At 23.3% G+C, this 22,635-nt stretch overlaps 3 protein-coding genes across 4 annotated transcripts in view; 2 read left to right on the top strand and 1 right to left on the bottom strand.

Moving 5' to 3' along the window:
* Nucleotides 1–2,734, bottom strand: part of LOC129615614 (trehalase) — a 39,938-nt gene extending 37,204 nt beyond the window's left edge. For both annotated transcript variants that reach the window (XM_055530897.1, XM_055530896.1), the window contains exons 1-2: nt 2,572–2,734; nt 2,043–2,094 (exon numbers count right to left, since the gene is read on the bottom strand). In XM_055530897.1, the coding sequence (XP_055386872.1) occupies nt 2,043–2,053 (11 nt within the window). In that variant the 5' untranslated portion in view covers nt 2,054–2,094; nt 2,572–2,734. The remainder of the gene's footprint in view (nt 1–2,042; nt 2,095–2,571) is intronic.
* Nucleotides 2,735–15,834: 13,100 nt separating this feature from the next.
* Nucleotides 15,835–17,462, top strand: LOC129615611 (uncharacterized). Its single transcript, XM_055530891.1, has 2 exons — nt 15,835–15,956; nt 16,296–17,462. Exon 2 carries the CDS (start codon nt 16,344–16,346, stop codon nt 17,388–17,390), a length of 1,047 nt encoding a protein of 348 aa, XP_055386866.1. The 5' UTR covers nt 15,835–15,956; nt 16,296–16,343; the 3' UTR covers nt 17,391–17,462.
* A 484-nt stretch (nt 17,463–17,946) lies between these two features.
* Nucleotides 17,947–18,874, top strand: LOC129615612 (RILP-like protein homolog). The gene is made up of 2 exons (XM_055530892.1): nt 17,947–18,680; nt 18,745–18,874. Exons 1-2 carry the CDS (start codon nt 18,375–18,377, stop codon nt 18,820–18,822), a joined length of 384 nt encoding a protein of 127 aa, XP_055386867.1. The 5' UTR covers nt 17,947–18,374; the 3' UTR covers nt 18,823–18,874.
* Nucleotides 18,875–22,635: the final 3,761 nt, after the last annotated feature.

Here is a 22,635-nt window from a genome sequence, read left to right on the forward strand (position 1 = left end):
AACTGAATTACTTTATATTCCAGCGTTAAAAAATATCCCAGCATTAAAATATCTACAAGAAATCAATTCAAATTCCAAAATGCGGCAACACTATATTTTGTACACAATCAAAATTTAATTTTTATTAAAGAAACAATAAATATACTACATACAATTAAATATTTTATATATGCGTTTATAATAGTTAAAAAAAACCGGTTTTAAATTGTCTTTTTCTAAGGATATAATTATAATTTAAATATAACACGATTTACAGGCACGTCTCGTTGTAGAATTTATTGATTAAAATTAATAATTTTCAATAAAATAATTGTTATACAACAAAAATATGTGCATATATGTGCAAATATTTGCAATGCATGTATATTTGCAAAAAAATTTAATCATATAATGCCTCCTTAAAATCAATGACTTGCAATTAAAAATTTGTTTTAATACTAAGACGCGAATATTACGAAACCGGAAGCGGTTAAATTGTACTTGTAGTCCATTAAAAATTAACTACAATATTTTATCAGAATCAAATTATCCTAATCTTATTACCACTACTTTACTTAACTTTAACCTATATTTTATTTTTTATTATTCTGATATTTTTTACACACTCTGTTATTTTTTTAAATTTGTATAACACTTTATTTGCACAAATAATAATTAATGTATGATTATAATACAAAATAAGAACAGTTTTTTTTCTTGTTGTTTTTGTTTTTTTTTTTTCTACAAAAATCTTTATTTTTACACAACATTTATTTTTTTTTGTTTTTTAAATAAACAAAAAGAAAAAAAAACATTTTGTCAAGTTTATTGTCATAAATTTATCTCTATAGATTATTTTGGTTTACTGGAGTCAATGTGAGAAACAGAAAGGATAGATTGGTAATTTAATTAACAAAAATTTTAAAATTTAATAAAAAATAAGTAATGAATATTAATTCTGCTGGTACTTAATTCTCTGTTAGATATTATGGGTGTGCTTACTCGATCTAACAAAACAAATGAGTACGTACTACCGTACTACCTATACCAAAAATATTGCATAATTTGCGAATTTTAATAAGATTATTACAATTTTTATACTTAAATTTCACAATTAATTCCAAATTGAATCATACTTTATATAATATTTGGCAAAATAAGTTAAATTAAAACAAAATTCTGGATTTTTAACCCCTTGGTATCAAACATTATTCTGCGTAAACTCAATTCTTTTGGAATAAATAGGTATGTATAAAAATTTACTAAACCAGGACTATTGAAAAAATTCATTGCTTAATGTTCTAATAAAAAATTAAAAATACTTGTTATAAATTCTGTGTTTTTGATAATTCAGTTCTAATTTAGTACTAAATGTGTAGTATGGTTGAAAATAATATACTGATCGTGCTGTCAAAAGTAGTACTATTTTTACAGTATGTTTTATAACTACAACTGCATGGTTAAGATTTTTAAAAAATACGCGCAACAACTCAATTTTAATTTTACTGCTGCGGAAACTATTTTGAAATTAAAAAAAAAACAATGTCGGATTTACAGGATTTATTAGAATAAAATTTCTTTTAAATTTTATTATTTTAATAAAAAATTTCAATTTATATTTCAGTATGACAACACTGACAATCTTAGAATTTTCACAACTAAAAAAATTTTTTTTCATTTTTAATTACTAAAATAGTAGTTTTTGCAGTTTCGTATTTCTGTTTTCTAAGTTATTTAAGTTCTAAGTTAGAAATGTGACAGCAAATTATACCTAAATTTTAAAAGTACTTTATATGAACATTTACTCGCTGCTCATACAATTTTCATAGTACTTCCATACAAACATTATTCTGTCAATAAAATATTGGAAAAAGTACTGCAGAATATTCTTTTTTTTTCATAAATCTTACACTGATATATATGTATAATATCTACAATAAAATAATATGCTTTAACTAATCATTCTGTTTCTCACTTTAATAACAATTTTTTAAATTTAATTTTACAAAATTTTAATGTTAATTTTAATAATTTTTTCAAGAGAATAAAGCGAAAAAACTTACCCAAAACTCATCTTGAAATTTGTTGTTGAGTTCAAAATGTGACGTTGATGAACTTTAATATGAAAATAAATTAAATTAATTAATTTTTATATATTGTGAATTTGTTAAATATTTTTTTTTAATATTTATAACAAATTAATTAACGCAAGTTTTTTTTATAAAGAAAAAATTTAAAAAAAAGTTTGGCTAAATAAATTCTAGATTTTAATTTTCAATCTTAAAGAGAACTTGTTCCTTTACAAATTTTTGTTATGTAAGTAAGTAGATGATTTTTGTTTTTTTAATACACCACTCAAATTATGTAAATCTTTAATAGTTTCACTTTAATGTAAGTTTTTTTTTTTGTAAAAAAAATACCTATTTTATTTTCATATCCAACTGTTTAGCTATTATTTGCGTAAATTCAACAGGTGATTTAGAAAATATTCAAGGTTAGAATATTTAATTTGCAAATTAATTTAAAAAAGAAAAGAGAATGTGAATAAAATTCAAATTCACAATAGAAAATTTATTAAAAATTAAAAATTACCAATAATTTTGTTAAAAAACAATTAAATTAAAAGTTTTTAATTTAATAAAAAAAATTGTTTTATATTCCTTATTTTTATATTATTTTTTATTTCTTTAATTTCAAATTTTTTATTTTTTATTTTAATTTCTTGATTTATTAAGAAAAACACCACGTATCAAGAGTACCGTATGAAAATCAACTGTCGTTCAAATTTCATCAGTTATGGTTTTTATATTAAAAAACTATCAAAACTTTTTTCATATACAAACAAAATTATTTTAAGTTTTTACGATATACATATCTGAATAATCTGTGCTTTTACGATATTGCAAATTTTGTTTTTTTTTATTTAAGTATTTTTATTGATTTACATGTGTGTTTTATACACAATGTTAATTTGTATTTTAGTTTGGTTGGTCATTTTAGTGCAAAAAATGAAAGGAAAGAAATTTCAGCAATTCTTAAGCTTTTGTGCTATAATGCATAAAAAAAACAAAGACTTAATTTTTTGGATTGATACGATTTGTATCGCTCGAATAATTATATTATAATGCATATGTATATTTGTATATCTATTACACTTTCTGTGATATTAAACTCCATACGTAACAGGAATAAATTGGTCAGAACTCTCAGTGCTTAGAATTAAAAAGTATTAAAACCAAAGAAGTGTCGAATATGTGGATTTGGAATACAATACAAACATGCGGAGCTGTTTTGTACTCGTATAACCAGAGAACTCGGGATTTGATAGGACGTTACCTCCTGGGTTAAAATGATAAGGAAATGGGGACTTCTTTGGATATGATTGTTAGCATATACAGCATAATATACTTTATATAATTGCTAGTATATTTTATGACGAAGAAGGGAAAATATTTAATATAATACTTTTCGGAGATACGAATTAGCACCTCCGAACGGCTAGAACTCATAGGGGATGTCAGATGTGTTTAGAAGCGTGTAATATTTTGCCGTGAGTTGCCGATTACAGATAGACTCTCTTATTGTCCTATTACACGTCTGTCGTGTTAGATATTGTCGTTCTATGTATTCGTATATAAAATAATTTTTATATTATAATAAAAAGGGCAAAAATTGTACATTACTTTTAAATAAATAAGCGCATGTAAGTACTGTTATATATTTATTTTTTTTAATTATATCGGAATTGACTCAAAATTAATTTTTAATTTTGATTTTCTGATTAATAGAAAGCAATTAATCAAAGTACAATTTATTTATCAATAATTAATTAATTTTTTTTTTTTTTTTAAGATAAAATGACTGTACGATGATTAGACTAAAAATTAAATAGATAAAATTAACTATAAATATCTTCCTTTTTTCGCAAAATAACAAATTCATGTTCATTAGAATTACAAATCAATATATGTACTTATATACGACTTATATCGTATATTACTATCACTAAAGTGATTAAGTGTTAGAAGAGTAGTATTGTTTGAGATCGCGTACATAAGCATAATTTCTATAAGATAACATTAAAACGTGTTTTGTATTACCTTGAAATTTAAATCATAAAATGTTAAATAATAAAATTTCAATTTCGCGTATACAAAATGTCTAAAAGTTGTTAAAAAAAAAACTTGTTAATTGCTTAATTAAATGATTACCTAAATTTTATAATTTATGCATGAATAAATAATAGAATAAAGTGTGATAAAACCTACACATATCTAAATTTTACTTATAAATGTATTATAAATTAAATTCAGGAATTAAATCCGCAATCACAGAATTTATAACCAAATTATTATCGCCCTAAATGACAGAATCGCTATTCTTATACTTACAATATTCTGAACATAATTCGAATATCATCAGAAATGTTTATAGCATATCTTATCTTTAAATCTGTAATTATTGCATATTGTACATTAGTCATACTGTACTTTAACCTAACAATATTATACACATAATATTGTTGTTGATTACTTTAAGAAATTCAAATATAAATCGCGAATGTATGGAATATACGATAAGATTACATTAGAATTTTAAGTAAGTAAGTATATGTATGAAAACAAACAGATAATTTAAGAATAAATAATGAAAGTGAGATTATCTTTGAAAGTAATCCCATTCAAAACGAATTTGTATTTATAGAATTAAAAAAGAAATACGGCCGAAATAAAATTAATCTTAATAGAAGAAGTAAGTAGCAATAAACATAAATGCAGAATGTAATTATGGAAGATAACATAAGCGATAGCAATTCTTGTAACTGACTAATTCTTATTAGATATGTCAGAAATTTGAAGTCAAATTAATCTTTATTCGATGTTCACCACCATATTATCAATTATGGAAAAAATTAGCCAAATACAAGGGAACCACATTCTGTTAAACTTTCTAAAAATATTTGTATAAGATGAGTTAAATTTTCAATTAGATTTAAGAATAATTATTATTTAATTAATTTATAGCTAGTTTTAATAAATTACATTTTAGTTAATCTGTATTTGTTTTGTTTCTATTTCTGACCATCTCCTTATTCACCCACTCATAAATCATTCCTTTAACATTTATACGGGGACAATGTGATGTTTACGCTATTAATGATTGTTCTAAATACTTGTCTGATATATGAACGGTATATTTTACCATTTACCGTACTTTATTGATTTATTGAAGCGATTAAAGCAAAAAAAAATATAGTATAGTGCAATTGCAGTCTACAAATATTATTTTCTAAGGCAGATTTTCTTGAAGCTCGAGAGGCGATTCTATAGAGGAGTCTATAAGAAATTTTCTATCCTTTATCATTTTCATATCTAAAATATTTACGATAAGCTAACTATTTGAATACGTTGTCTTTGTTACTATATTGTTTACTAGATTTATATTATAGTTTGTAAAATTTGTTATTTGCAATCTTATTTCATTATATACCTAATTAAATTTTATTATATTTAATAAAATATATTTATTCAATTTCAGTAATCACTATATTCAATATCAAAAAGTTAGAAATAAGATCTACAAATAAATAAAATTTATTAAAATAAAGACACTTTTTAAAGTGTCTTCAATTATTTTATATAAAAATGACGATCCCATAACTAAAAAATTGTAGGTTTAAATTATTAATATAGTTTTTATTGTTGACTTTTTACTTTCCTAAATGATTTAAATTTAATATTTCCTATTTAAAATTTAATTTTTATATTTATATTATACATACAATGTATATAGTTACCTATATTTTTTATATTATTTCAATGACACCACTTTCAATTTTATTTTTTCACATAACACACATTGTCGGCATTCACTTGCATATTGTAAAATATTCTACAATATAAAAAATATAGTAGAAAAATTGTGCAAAATTTCAATTATTTAAATTTTCTGAACTCTTGAACCCTTTTTCATAAAATAAATTTACTTATTATGTTTTGAATACTTTTAATGGGTCACAAAATAGAGGTTCAAGTGTACACACAGACACAATGTATACGTATACGAATATGTTACTTCATATTTTCGCTTTGAAATAAAGAATAAATCCATTTAAGTACCATAAATAATTCTGTAATGTATTTAATTTTTTTCTCTAACATTCTTGATATATTCTCTTCTTATTGAACTGATTCTATTGATAAATTTTTATTCGATTCCTTCAATATTACGGGCATAATTAAAATATCTTATTTAATATTAAAATAAAATTTATATTTTTGCTTGAAATATAAAAGAATTTTTTTTTGAAATATAATTTTATGATATATAAGATTTAAAAAAATTTTTTTGAATATAACGTAGGTACAGGTTCAAACTCTTTCATTGAATAATGAGAAATGAACTTTAATATAAATCACAAATTTGCAGATGAAAGAGTAGATGTAAGAGAAACGGAATAGGAAAGAATGCAGCTTCAATAATAAATATTAAAGCGTATAATGTTTATTATTGGGCTCAAGGAATTGAATTAAATCCTTTCAGATACAAATTATTGCTCTATTGTGTTAATTCAATTTGATCGACTCAATTTTATTTCTAAGAATGTTAACCAAGAACAATGATAGAGCAGAGAAATAATGTTCTAATCAATTCTTAGAATTACTGAAAGATTTTTATATTATTCCAATAAAAGTTTAAAAATTTACTCTCAAAATTATTGAGTTCTCAGATCATTTTTTTTGTTGAAGTTCAATTTTAAAGATTAAAATTTTTTATCGTATGATTATGTGACTTCTGTCACATATTCAATGAACACATTTTATTATGTCACTTTTTTGCCAAGATGATATTAGCTTTCTTTTAGTTAATTATCATATGGAAAAATTTTATAGCACTATAATGCAAATTTTCTTTATTTCACATAAACACCAAAGTGTTCTAATTTAATTTTTATGTTTTTGTGAAAATAGTAAACTTCATTACTATAATTAAATTATCCTAAAATACTAATTAAATTAATTTATGATTTAAAATTAAATCTAATATTTGCATTTCCGTAAAAAAAATATACTTATTTCTAATTGAAAAATCTATTTGCATCAGAAAATCAAAATTCGTTTTTTCATCATTATCAAATACTTGCATGCTAAAAATAAAAAATTCTATTTAGGCATATGGCGCTTCATAAATAAAAACTTCATAAGATTAAAAACTCTTATTAAAATATATGACAATTTTGCAATTGCCATACTTTACTTTAAAATAATATCAATGCACTAAACTAAACAATCCTACCGTTCCATAAAAGAAGAATCCATTAGACATCACATATGTACATATATATAAGAAATTGCTGGCAAATTTGACAGCCCAAGAGAATTTGATAAGTTGATAAATTTGCCGTAAAACCTCACAATTTTCGAAATCAAATTTTTATGGCACAAATTTTCGGACAACATTAAAATTTGAAAAATATTCTGAAGGTGTATTTAATTTGTAAATTGAAATTTCTCTTTAGTAATAATTTTTCGTCTGTATTTCGTATATCTCTACAAGAAGAATAAAAGGAAATTTATGAAAACTTTTTTAGCATCTCAATAACTCAACAAATTATCTATAATTGTAACAAAAAATTAATCGATAAAATTTAATGAGTAATTACGAGTAAATCAAAAATTAATTTCCTAAATAATAAATTTTTACGAACCACAACTTAATATATGTAAATTCATTTGAATCTAAATCTTAGTCAGACAAAAAACTTCAAATCTTATAAAAAATCAATAAATTAAGTGACATTAAATTTGAAAATACTAAAATTCAAAAGAAATTTTTAAGTACATACATACGTATTTCAATTCAAGTTTTCATTTAAGGTTTCATATTTCACAGTTCGGTAATAAAAAACTGGTTTATGTATAAGTAACTAGGTATAACCAGCAAATTTGGAAAATATTGAATATAGGTATGTAATGTAAAAAAGAGAAAAATTTTTTATACAGTACTTATGTACACATGTATATTTACAGGCATATACCTAGTACATGCAGTAACTTGTTCGGAAAATTGACTTTATTGAAAAAGTTATAGGTAATAAACTATTATAATCTAACATTTTCCTAATAATCTATTTATGTACATACATATAGTATGTACAAATTATTGAAAAAAATTCACTCTTTACAATCTGGTCACATCATCGTCTACAACTTATTCGAATACACAATTTTAATGTTTATTTAGAACTTTTTTGTAATAATTAACATTTTTTAACAAAAATTTCAGTTTTCTAACTCAAAATTTCATTAAACCATAAATCTGACATCCATCTTTGATAATACCGTTAATACCGTAACTGAGAAAAAAATATATTGCTAACTGATAGAACTTTTTCAATCAAATTTTCTCAATCCCAAACAAACCCTAGAATTTCGTGTTTTATCCTCTCCTCTCTCTCTTGAATATTCCTTCCTCTCTTCTAAAATTCATTATTAAAATAATAACTTTAAACATAAGTTATTCTAAAAAAATTATACTAAATAATCAAAAACGAAATAATTTTTAAATTATGTAAATATCAATTAGCAATTTTTGCCACTTAACATTTTAATTAATTTAAATATGTACATTTACATGTATATATGTGCATATATGTATGTATGTGTATATAAATATATAATATGAACGTACGAAAATAACATACCTAAAATATTTTTGTTTTTATTTTCATTCTATTTTAATCCAACGTGAATACAACGAACTCAAAAATATTATTAAAAGCTATTTACAATTTTATCGTAAAAAATGATACGGCAATGAAAATACGAAAACAAATACAAGAAAAAATTTATTGCTACAAAAGTAAATAAAAGCTTTTGAATTTTAATTTAACAATATTTAAACACAATAAAATGTTAAACGTGTTAAAAAAAAAAAAAAAAAAAAAAAATTAAACGTGTTAATATTGCACCGAATTCTTAAAAAACCAATCCTCCAAAAATTTAATACATATTATATTCCAAGTTTTTAGGGCTAGCAACAGACACAACAAATAAATTACAATAAATTGAAATATTCTTGTTTTTTATCTATACCGTATAACCACCTATAATAATTAATCATCGATATTTTTTTTGTATTAATTTTAAGATTTAATACATTTCCGCTCTTGTATTTATATTTACGATATTATACATCAATATAATGTGTGTGCATATGTCAGTGTATTAATAAACATATGGTAACATCACGTTTTCAAAACAAATAAGTAGAATAACATAAGCAACAAACAACCAAAGCAAAAAAAAAAAAAAAAACGAAATAGAAAAACTAAAGTAAAAGAAATAAACTTGTTTGACTTCTTTTCTAAAAATACATTCTGTATTTGTGTATTATGCATTGTCATTTTGACATACATAAATGTGTTAGTAAAGGGGCTCGCCTCTTACTAACACACATCCATAAATACTCATATCATTTTAGTAAAAATTTACTTTTCATTTAATTTCTATATTTTTTTTTTTCTTATCGTAAAATAATATTGTGTCAAATGAATTTATGTATGCATTACTAATGATTGCATTCACTAAATGCATTATTGCAATTATTGAAGCTTTTTATCATGGAGTTTGAAAAGCTTTCTTTATTTATTGTGCGTTATATTTTTGAAATTAACAAAATTGAATCGACAAGAAAAAAAAAATTACATTAAATTGCATAAGAGGTCATAAATGTCGGATAGAATATTAAATTTTTAAATAAATTCGCTTTATAGATTTTCAACTTATTATTTTACAGAGTTACATAATGGAAATATGTAGGTATGTTAATATGTATATAACTTTAATATTCTTGTTTTTGCATTAAGCAATGGAACATATACTTAGCTAAGTAGATCTATGTATATGCAAGTGAATGTACAACATATTATTTTCATTTTCTAACTTTCGTTTAGCTTAAATTGCATGCTTGCATATTTATGTAAACAGGTTTATGTATACATATTATATATGAATATACATATGTACATTGTTATGTGATATTATATATATTTGAGTACATTATTGCATTCATATATTAAATATTCATAAATATATGTATATGTATAATATTTTATGCTGGCAGTCACATGTTCACGCGATATATGTACATATACTTTTCGTATACCACATAGCCGATTGCCTGTCGTTCCGCTAGAAAAGAGATATTTTTTAAAAATATATCTGTATATTATCGACATATCTATAGTATGAGTTCTATAGTACAATTGTAGCCTATAGTATAACAGTTTAGTATAAATATATTTCCATAATTAAGTCCATATATTACTTATATGCATGTGCATACAAATGTACTTTGCATTCCTTATAATCTTAACGTGCAGATCATATTATGGATGATCACATGGTTGGTTTAATACAATGCGTTATCATATACCCAACTCGTTACAATATAAACTTACATAATCCATATTTGTTCAAATTATGTATAATAAATTATAATATGTTATAATCAATGTACATATATGCATATGTATGTATTGAATTTCTTAAAACCCGATTTTAACATAAAAAATTATTAAAAATAAAATGTACTTGTACTTAGTTAGTTCTTGCTATCGCATTTTTTTCAAAAGCCCCAAAAGAAAAATGCGGTTATAAAATTATGTTTATAAATACATACACTCATAATGTACATATGTATGTATGTACGTAATTAGGTATACTTAAGATTTAAAGAAGTTTTTTTGTTTTAACCAATTCAAGATTTTCTACAAGTTTCTTTTTTAAAATAACAAGACTCGTTTATTCATGGTAGTGGATTAAAATAAACCTGTTTTATGAATGATAATGAATTTCAGATTTATGTGAACATATGTATGTATGTACATATATATAGGTATTTATGTATGTATGTACATATAAGAATAAAACATAGAAAACTAATACGTAAATTAATATTCACTTTTAATTATACCAATAATTCATATTTTTTTTTAAGATTAAATTTAGTCTATTATTTTATTTACATATATTTTCATATATAAATATGTATGTTATTAAATACATACATATGTACAAATGTATTCTTATACATATTTACACATAAGCCTCAAAGAGCAAACAAGTTTCAAATACCCACCCGAAAAAAAATGATTTTAATATACGACAAAAGTTATTTAGTGTCGGTATTAATTTTATTATAAACTCATAAATCTACGTAAATACATTCATAAATACATTCGTTTACATTGTATGTACATATGTATATACATTTGTTTCATATTGTATGTACATATGTATGTACAAATAAAAATTTATTGTTCCAAATGAAACCATTTATGTATGTTATTTTAAATATTCCTTCATCGACAAGCAAGTTATACATACATATGTATATGTATAATGTATGTATATACATAGCAAATAACATTCAAATTTTTGAAAAAAAAAAATTTCAAATAAAATTTTAAGAAAAAGAATCTAATATGGATCTTATCTTTCTTCAAAAATATTTTTATCTAAAAGGCAATAAAAGAAGTTCAAAAATCCTATTACATTGGACCGTAAAATCTTTTATAACAATTTACATGTATAAATGTACATACATATGAACAATATGATTCTGTGAAAGCAAAAAATAGGATTTAGACTCCGAAAACTGTCAAAATATAAGCATATGTGTGTATGGATGTACATATACATACATACATGAGTGTACTACATGCGTATAATTATTTAATACGTCATGATATTGACAATGAAGATTATTTGAAAATAATTTGGAATTTAAATCGTAAACATTATTTACAAACATATTATTTACATATATACATATGTATTTAAACATGTATAGTATGTATTACAGAGTTCTCGTACTACGTGTTTTTGTTAAATATTTTTAATATATGTATGTAGGTTTATGCGTAAGGAAAATGGAGTTCTTTTATTTGCATATGTAAAATATTTTAAACCCACTGATAATGTTCGGTTGAATCTGATGTAATTTTTATCCCAAGTTACGTTTATCTTCTACATTTTATCTAAAAAAAAAATTTACGATAAAGCAAAAAGATGATAAAATTTGAAATTTTTAATTAAATGAATCATTTTCATGCTATATAATATACATACATATGTATATACACATACACAACATGCTTACTCTTGTATTCATATTTAAAATACACAATATACACGTGTAGTAGATTTCAATAAAAATAAATATGTAATAATAACCTAACCTAACAAAAAATCATAACAAGAAATTAATAGAAGAATCAAAAACAATAAAAAGGCTACCAGACAAATATACGATATTCAAAACTTATGTATACTTTATAGTGACGTCACCTAAGAAAAAAGTACAGTTCTGATAAAATTAATACAGTGATGTTTTGTTTAACGTTAAAGATACGTTCTTAAAAATAACGGCATTCATTGAAATAGTTATAAAAACTAAACTCTAAACATTTTCAACAACAGGGTCTACTAGGCAAAGAATTCTTAAAAGAAAAAGATTAACCAGGGTTGCCCTTTAAAATTTTTGTTCTAAAAAATCTCATTTTCTAAAATAAAATCAGATTTCTTAAAAATAATTTACAAAATAAACGTAAAATGTATAGTATACCTGTTCAGATATTTTATTGATATATATACATACATACATACATAGATGAAAACAAATTATTTTATTTTTGATTTTCATGGTTTTGCACAGATTTGTGGTTGTGGTTGTATAAATAAGAAAAAATACCGTATTTTTTCTAATGTGTTGTGTTGGAAAAAATAATTCACATTGCTATGACGACAAAACTTTTTTTCTCTTATTTTAAAAAGAGTATTATACTATTGTATTACAGAAATAGATCCGTTATATCAAACTTTAATAATTTGTTTTAGTAGTTTTGGAAAGTAAGCATGCTTGTAAGTATGTAATGTAAATGTAATACACCATCCGTTGCGTTTGCAAAGGGTTTACCAATAAAATACTCTAAACACATGCATGTGTATAACATTGTAAATGCATAGCTCCCGAAATAAAAAAACCTGCTTATACACATGTGCATACAAACATATATTATGAAGGAGTAGTTGAAAGGAAAAGTTATATAAATTTATCCGAGTAGATTCAAATGAGAAATAAACGCCGAATTTTTAAAAATTAAAGATTATTTTGTTTACTCCAATATAACAGGAGATATAATAATATGGCTTATAATGAGTATGTGATAAATTTGCATATGTATGTACATACATAGCATTGTTATACAACAATGACAAAACTGAAAATTTTTATGAGAAAATTGAGACACATTGAAATTTTCATATCGTAAAAGTTATTAAGAATTTTTTACTTGTTTTTATTAATGACTTTAAATTCTTACGCACATTATTTATACGTGTATGTATGTATCCCTGAGTACTCGTTTCCCTATACATATATGTAAGTATATACGGCAAGGTTGTTTTATTCACTCACACGTGTTTATTGAGTAAAGAGTTATGTACATATAGGTTTGTATGTACATATTCACATAATTTGCTAATTGTTTTATAAATTTTTGCATTGTACATTTTTTAAAATGATGATGTTCTCATTCATTTCATTTGTAGTAGGTACAATAAAACTATCACTTGTTTTAAGTTCAGAATGCACATATCTATATACAGATTTTATATGCATACAAGGCCTATACAACTTTTTACACCGCAAATTTTATTTCACAGATTTTAATTTAAAAGTTTGCATGTGATTTTTTACTTTTAAGTCACATGCAAAAAATTTCCCTGACATTTTTCTTTATTAAATTTCGATTTTATTAATTTCTAACAGTATGCATGTACTAATATCTGTATAATGCAATCATAAATCCATACGTATGTAAATACAGAAATGTGTATGTATTAAAATCTAGGTTATGTATTCACATGTCTGCAAATATACGAACTCAAATATACATACCTGCTATAAATATCAACAAGTAGTTTATTTAGTGCAAATTTATTTTGATAAATTTTTAAGACCTTGATCATCGATTTTCGCAATATTTAAATTGTAATAAACCCACTTATTATTAAGCTTGTATTTAAAGTAATACACAATATATATATATATTTGTTTATGTAAATGTAAGTATGTACATATTTATAACACAATTAAGCAAAAAACTTATAAGTTAACATCAACACCAAATTTAATTTTATTTGATTTTTATTTTTTAAATTTTTAATAAATGAATAACGTTTTACATTTTAACACCAGAAATTAACATTACAAACGAAAAAATTGTATCTTTAAACAAAAAAGGATTTTGAACTGCAGCAAAATGAGTTTACTGCATATCCCTTTTTGTTATTTTACGGTAGAATTTTGTTTTTTTCTTATATACTTTACGATAAAACTCTTTTGAATATATTGTATAATTTTTACGATAAAAAAAAATAACACTTGTTCAATGTTGTAATTAAACTTTTTTTCGTAGAAGATATTAATCATACTCTCGCCAGAGGAGAAATGAGACTAATCTAATTTTTAATTTTATGTTTATCATCAACAATTCAACATAACATTTCAGTATACATACATATTCCGTTTAGACATTATCATAGTTTATTACATTTAAATAATTTTCATATAGAAAGTTATGCTTATCTTATGCTTTATTGTTATAAAAGGAAAATTATTGAATTTTTCTCTATTTCTTGAAAATTAAAAAAACTTATGTTAACAGCATACTTGCTAAAATTTTAGAAAAAAATAAATGAAAAATTTGTAAAAACGAATAAGAACGACAGCTAGCAATTACATTAAAAAAAATAGAACGAGCTCTATTGACTATAATCTAAATTAAAATTTTCACCACAACTGCATTGTATAATACTATGTAATTGTGGTGAAAATTTACTTAAATTTTTATTTTGTTTTATCCTTTCTCTATTGGGGAAAAGCGAAAATTCCTTAAATTAAGTACTATAACTATTTTATATTGGCCAACAGATGGAATAGACGTGGAAATTCGAATAAAATATAAAAATTACAAAATCCATTTATATCGAAAATCGTATTATTTTTTCTTCTACATGGTTGACACGCACACTTGAAAATTATTTTTAACAAAAATTATTGAAACGAAAGAAAAATAATAACTCAAACAATAATGTCTTACGTAAACACATAAATGGTGCATTTCGTACTTACTTGCGAATTAAACAAGATAGTAGCATCAATTATGATTTACTATTTAATATTCTTACTAACAGGCCGATCGTGTAACTCGCCTTTTTACTCACTTTTAGATCAGAATTCTCTGTATTTTTTAATTGATGTTTCACTCCTCCAATACAGATTGCTCATTTTCTTAATTGGATTTTTGCAAATTATCAACTGAACTTCTTACTTTCAAAAACAAGGTGAATAAATTTTGTATGCACGTTATAAAAAAACGAGATACGCAATACCAAATAATTCTTCGCACTTGAAAATTACATTATACAAGTATAATCATACTTACTCACTTTCTTCTCACTTTCCGAGTAAAATAGCGAGATAGACAAACAAGCCCTATACATTGCTAATAGAAAATTGTATTAGTATAGAATTTTATACAAATTTATTGATTAAATATTTCGATGTTCTGTAATAAAAACGCTTTTAACTTTAAAAAAACCAAGACATTTAAAAACTCAAATTTAGTTCGTTCAATGTAGTAAAATAATACTGAAAAGTATGTTGGAAAGTTGAGATTCGTATTTTTAGAAATACAAATACTTCTGAACACTAAACATATTATGACAATGACATTTTATATTATTTGTAAACAAACTTATCAAAACACAATATTGTATTCTATTCCGCTATTCTGGTCAGAGAATACGAAGCAGAAGTTCCAGTTATGTTGATTTGGCAAAGTTCAAAATAAAAGATAAATCAGAAGTAAATTTCTACTAGAAAACGTGGTGCATCTATAAATTTCTGTAAGTACATACATACATACATATACTTTTAATTATGCCTTAAATTTTCAATAACATTATAATTTTTTATTTTGGCACTACACTTAGTAACGCTCGTATCAAATACGACATTAAAGCAGGCTGTTAAAATAAAAAAAAAATTAAAAGACAGCAATATACATGTTTTTTTTTAGTCTTAATTTTTGTAATTTAATTGTGTAGTATCTAGAGCTACCTAATTAAGATCAATAAAAAATATTTCATTACTGAATATTAAAAAGTAAAGCAATTATATTATTTCAATTATTAAATATGAATTACAACAAAAGTACATATTAATGATTCCCTTTATAATTCTAGGTTAATTTTCACTGGTTTTTATAAGCTTGATTGCCTGTTTGTAGCGAGATGAAGCAAGAAAATTGTTCTTCCACGAAGCCTTCTTCAATTAAACCAAAAAATGGTCGAGTACGAAGAAGACCCCGTCATAATAAAGCAATTCTTAAGAATGTAGATCAAAAAATATATAATTCTTTAATAGATATGGGATTTGACAATAACCAAGCTACTCAAATGTGTAAAAAACTGAGTGAGTCGCAAGCAAAGAAAAACTTTCAAAGAAAGGAAGAAAACACTAAAAATTTTTCGAACGCAGACCCGAAAATCAAAAGTCCATTACCAGAGGTAAAAATAGAAAAGATTCCAATTGAACAAACTGTATTTAGTAAGATAGACGGGCCTGTTATTGTTAACATTGCTGAAACAAATTATCCCGATGTGTTCCTTAGCTTGCAACAGAAATCAATAATTCAAAATGAAATAATGGAAACTTTATTAGAACAAGAAGATAAAGATGTTAAACCACAATTTAGAGGTTGTTCAAATAAACCTGGTTGGCTGTCTATAACTTGCGGGAATCAAGAAACAGCAATATGGTTGATTAATAAAATACCTGAAATAAGTAGAAACACAAAAATTAATCTTAAAGAATTAAAGGAGACTTTAAATCCTGAATTAGTGATTGTATATTTTCCACAAAGTTTAGGGGAATCTACCAGCAAAATCCTAAGACGTATTTCGGCACAAAATTTTGATCTTATGATATCTAGTTGGAAAATACTAAAAAGAAAAACTGTTAGTAATATGGTTCAACTTACTATTCTTGTAGATGCAGAATCTATTAAAAAACTTAAGGAAATCAATTACAGACTTAATTGGCGTTTTGGATATGTATATGTTCGTGTTCTAAATAAAATGAAAAAACACCTTCAAACAATTTTTGTCAGAACTACGGAGAAAGGAAATAGCTCATTCCTTAATCCTTTTAAAATTGAACCAGACAAATGTACACTGAACTTTAATGAAGATAATCATAATAAAAAAATTGAACAAAGTAAAGCTTGCGTTAACGAAGTAGAATGCCCAAAGGGTCCAATTGATTTTATATTTAAATGAAATTAAGTTCATTATTAAAACTTTGATTTATTAAAATGTTGAAAAAATTAATAAAGACTTGAAATTTTGAAATTTTTAAACGGATTTTGAAATATTACTTTAAAAATTCTTACAGTTTTTCTTATTCTTACATTAAAAATGATTGCGAATGAGGGATTTCGTAAAAAAATTTAGCATGCGTTATCAAATTTCAATTCACAATTTTTATTTTTAAGAATACAAAAATCTAAAAAAAAATTTTGGAATTTTTCTTTTGCAAATCTACTCTATTATTTTTAATAGTAAACGAGAACACTATCGCACAGCTGTTAACTATCAACATGACATTTCAACAATATAATATGTTTTTTAATAAATCACCTGGGTTTGGTTTTTAAAATTCTTTATCTCTTTCTTTCAATAATAAAACTCATACTTTCATTGAAATGAATCATCAATAGTTCTTTTTGCATACAAAATTTAAATGAGAAAAAGAGATAGCGTTATAATTTTGAAGAAATAAAAACAAAATCTGCAGAAATTTTTTGTTGACAGACAAATTTTTGTTTTTGCAAAGTGCGGTTCATATATCGGATGTTTTTATTTTAATTTTAAAGTAGTCCTGTGCAAAATTTTAATCTCCTCGGTATAAGGATTCTGGCATGTATATGTCATAAATTTTAAATTTTCACATATTCCTGACTTAAGAATTTGCTATTAGTGAAATTAGTGAAATGAAAATGTTGTTAAATTGAAAATTGAATACAAATTTTATAACCTTGAAATCTACGTTTTTTCTTTTGTTTTGTTAAATTATCGGTCCAGTACATTTCGGTCAATATTTAAAAAAAAAAATAATTACAAGAAATTGTATCATTTACACTTTGAAAGTGTATATAAAAATCATTATTTTTAAAGGTTCATTTCTATTGGTAAAGTAGAAATAACCAAAAAAAGGATTATTTTGTGTGTTTTGAACAACAAAAACAATAAAAAAGAAAATCTATGCCAGGCTTCCATTTAAATGAAATTGGCGAAATGGTTTTAGATGAGGTTGATGATGTTGGTGTGGTTGATGTTTATGATTTAGCATCGGATATTGGTAAAGAATGTGAAAAAATTATTGACCATTTTGGTCCTGAAGCAGTAACTGGTCTAATGCCACGGGTTATAAATGCATTAGAATTATTGGAAGCACTTGCAACTAAAAATGAAAAAGAAAATGCTACTATACAGGAACTTACTGATCGGATAACTCAATTAGAAAGTGAAAAATTGGAAAAGGCTGAATTTCGAAAGAGATTTGAAAAGGTAAGTTATATATCTTTTAATACTTAAATTAAATTACATTAAGTATTTTGCATTTTTTTTTTAGTTAAACATTTACAATAAACATATTAGAAGAAATATACTTGCTTACATACTTACATGTATCTACATTATGTATACTTAATATAGTTTCTTTATATATGAAAATTTAAATTGGAAAATATACATATACTACTACTACTACTTACCCTCTTATATCTACCCATTCACTAAGGAAATCTCGATTTAAATTTTACTTTTATTAAAATTAAAAATATCTTTTGAGCTTTAAATTTGCAAAAGTAATTGTCAAAAAAAAAAACTTTTTAATGTTGTAACTATTTAATTAAAATGAATCAACTGTTGAGAATCAGATGATGTCATTATTATTGAGAGTTAATTAATTTAAAAGCTTTAAAAACAAAATAATAGCTAGGTATAAATATTTTAAATTTGTACTAATGTAATTCATATCCATTGTTTTTCTAACTATCGTAATAACAAGCTTTTAATTATGAGTATAAAATAAGTAGATCTTGATAAGTTCTACAATTTTGTATTTTGAAACATACAAATTATGTAGAAGAATAATAACATTTTAAATTTGTATATTTAAATATGAATATTTATTATTACATATGTCATAATATTTTCTTTGTCAATATAATGTAATACATATATCTTTATTATACTTATGCATATAGAAATAGAAATATCTTCAAAACATAATATTAATGCTTGCTCATCCATACACAGAGTTTTTACTTATAATTATCTCAAGCGATTGAACACCGTTTATTTTATAAACTTTTTTAATAATAACATATGAAAATAATCATATACTTACTTATTCCCGTAATATAAAATTTTTCAAATAGTATTGTTATACTTACATATTTAATTCACAAATAGAGTGTGGCCTATGTATGAAATGAATGGCATACAATTGTTTTATATACTGTACTTATAATTAACAATTTTAATTTTAATATTATATAATAACAACAAATTTGTTAGTAAATTAATTCAATAATTCGCACAATTATTATGAAAAATTATAAGTAGTAAGCTTCCTATAAATTTATTCATATGTACATATATATTTGTAAATTAAAATAGCTCCTTAGAACGAAATTTCTAAATTTAAAACTCCTTTAAAAAAGAAATTGGATTTTCTTAAAAATTTAAGAACGACAAATACATACATACATAGGAATTGGTAGATAAAAGTACCATACTTTATTTTATTTCCTTTTCTGTTTAAATTCCTTTTGTATTTTAGAAAAAGGATATTTTATGATTTTTCATATATTTTTATATGATATGTTTTCTATGGCTCCAGTATAAGAAATATAATTCTTCTCTATCTATTCGGTATATAAATCACAATTTTTTTTTGTAATTTAGCATTATACTTACTCGTTAGTCTACAGACATGTTTTTTTAATTTGTTCGTATGCCATGATACAATTAAAAACTTTTATTCTTTGGTTAGATTAAATTTTTTCCCTCGCGACTTATCAAGTAGCCGGTTATTTAATAATAATAAAAAAGAAACTTACAAAATTTTTAAAGTCACAAATTAAAGCGTCAGGATAGGTAAAAAATTGCCCACGAAAAATAAAGTTTTATTTTAAAAAATTAAAAGTTTTGTTGTTTTTACAATTTACACCAATACCCACAAAACAATTCAACGAATAAAAACTTTTGTAACATTGTTGTCAGATTAATTTTCTTTCGCTGTTTTTTTAATAGTTTTTTCTTTCTCTCTTTATTAAAATTTACTCCTGCTGATCCTTAATGAAATAAAAAAGAATCTATTTTTGCAACAGCACGTTAAATATGGTTAAAATAAAAATAATTTGCTAAGGTCGTCATATTATAAAAATCTCTTGTTAAATTATGCATAAAAAATTCATTAATTTTTGCATGTAGTCAATTTTTTTTTTTTTTGCGAATGAAAATAAATTTTTCATTTTTAGCCTTAAAATCTTAATATTTAATGAGATTCATATCAAAGTTTGCTATAAGTTATAAAATAAGTTGCAATTTTTTTTTAATACATGACTGAGGACTGAGGATAAGATTAAAAGAAAATTTGTTCGACAAGTTATGTGAATTTTTCTCCCAGAGTAGCAAGGCGATTTTAAATGGTTCCAATGGTAAAATATCACATAAAGTTATTGGACAAAATTATTTTTCATAATATTAAAATAAAGTTTTGAGTAAATTTACGTCGTTATACACTACAGAAAATTTATTAGATTGGTTTCTAGAGAAATGACACAAAAAAAAAAAATTATATTTTTGAATTTCAGTGTTGACCATCAATTATTTTTGCAAAAATAAATTTTTAATCTTATTTACAAGTTTTATATTTGCTTAAGCATATTATTTTTCATTTATAAACTATAATTTTTATGAAATGAAAGCAAAGCATTTATTTTTGGCCGATTTTATTTCGAAAATGCTTATAAATGTGCAATTTTTAAAATTTTTAGTAAAATTCTAGTTCATCTCTTGTTTAATCTAAATAATTAAGGTCATATTGAAGAAATATACTTCTTGCAACTTAAGTAAGTAAGTACGCTAATTTATTTCTTAAATTATATCTTCTTTATACTTAACCTAATAATTTTTCTTGCTTCTCTTACAAAAGATTTTTGTATATTTTCTTTTTTTTTGTTAAAAACTTTTTTTAATTAACCAATTATTTATTATCTCCCCTTAAAAAACCAGAAAACTGTCAACAAACTGAATTATTTTTTATTTGTTTTTTTGTAAATTTAAGCGTTATATAATCAGCTTTAAAACAATACAAGTTTCAGACTACTTCCTTTTTTCATTTTTTTTTTGTTTGCAAGAAAGTTACATACCTACTTAAAACGGAAAATAAAAATATTGAAAGGAGATGGGTTCATAATCTTAATTAACGCTCTCTGTTACTAAATTTTTTTTACTTTTAATTATTTTTGTATGTGGGTATCTAGAATACCAGATTCATTATGTGCCGCTATGGAAGAGAAATTCGCCATACAATTTTGCATTTTACTACAAAAATTTTTTTATTTCTTTATTCATTCTTACATTTTGTTATCTATCTTGTATAATTTAAAGCTAATTAGGGACAATATAGCGAGAAAACAAAATATAAGATGAGAAGAAAAAGGTAGTAAAAATGGCGGAAGTATAAATAAGAGAAAGAAGGAGAAGAAAACAGAACGAAAACAAAGCAATTTTTTTGTTATAACAAAAATTTTTATCTTCTTATTCTGTTGATTTTTTTTTTCCTTTTATTTTGAATAATTTGATAACCAATTTTAAATTAGAAGAATAATAAAAAAAATTCCAATAATCCTGTAAAATTTGTTTATAATTTTTGACAATTATTATAACTTCTTTACAAAAAAAAAAGAAAAAACTTCAAGCTGAAGTGGAAAATATCAAAATTTAAAATGAGGAGTTCTTATTTAAAATCCAAAACCACATGTATTGCTCTTAAAAATTTCAATTTATATTTTAAACTCAAAGATTGCAGGGATCGTAAAACGATTAATATGAATTTATATCAATAAAATTTTCAGTTCATTACCAATAATTTTGAACGTATCGGAATATATATAACTATAATGATTTAAAAAATATGAGATTGTTATTGGTTTGCGCCCCAAAGATATGCAATTTTTTATATTTTTAAGAATTCAATAATAAAACTTACAATATTTATTCGATATTGTGATTGTGCATATCATGTACTTCAATAAAATTTAATTTATACTTAATTTCATTATCAATATATTTTTCATAACGTCACAAATTTAATGATGGCTAATTAAAACAAAATTCATAGATATTCAAATTTAAATTTTTTCCATTTCTACGGAACTTTTACCAAAAACAAAAAATTCTAAAAAAAAAACAAAAATTGGATAATTTCCAATTCAATGTGACAGAGAAA

Source organism: Condylostylus longicornis, unplaced genomic scaffold (genome assembly GCF_029603195.1).
Source record: "Condylostylus longicornis isolate FDR11 unplaced genomic scaffold, ASM2960319v2 ptg000137l, whole genome shotgun sequence".
NCBI lineage: Eukaryota > Metazoa > Arthropoda > Insecta > Diptera > Dolichopodidae > Condylostylus > Condylostylus longicornis.

Bases quoted from the DNA above. Each gene is read 5' to 3' on its own strand.
- LOC129615611 (XM_055530891.1), top strand. From the start codon at position 16,344: ATGAAGCAAGAAAATTGTTCTTCCACGAAGCCTTCTTCAATTAAACCA.
- LOC129615612 (XM_055530892.1), top strand. From the start codon at position 18,375: ATGCCAGGCTTCCATTTAAATGAAATTGGCGAAATGGTTTTAGATGAG. The intron at 18,681-18,744 runs GTAAGTTATATA...TTTTTTTTTTAG, and splicing joins TTCGAAAGAGATTTGAAAAG to TTAAACATTTACAATAAACA.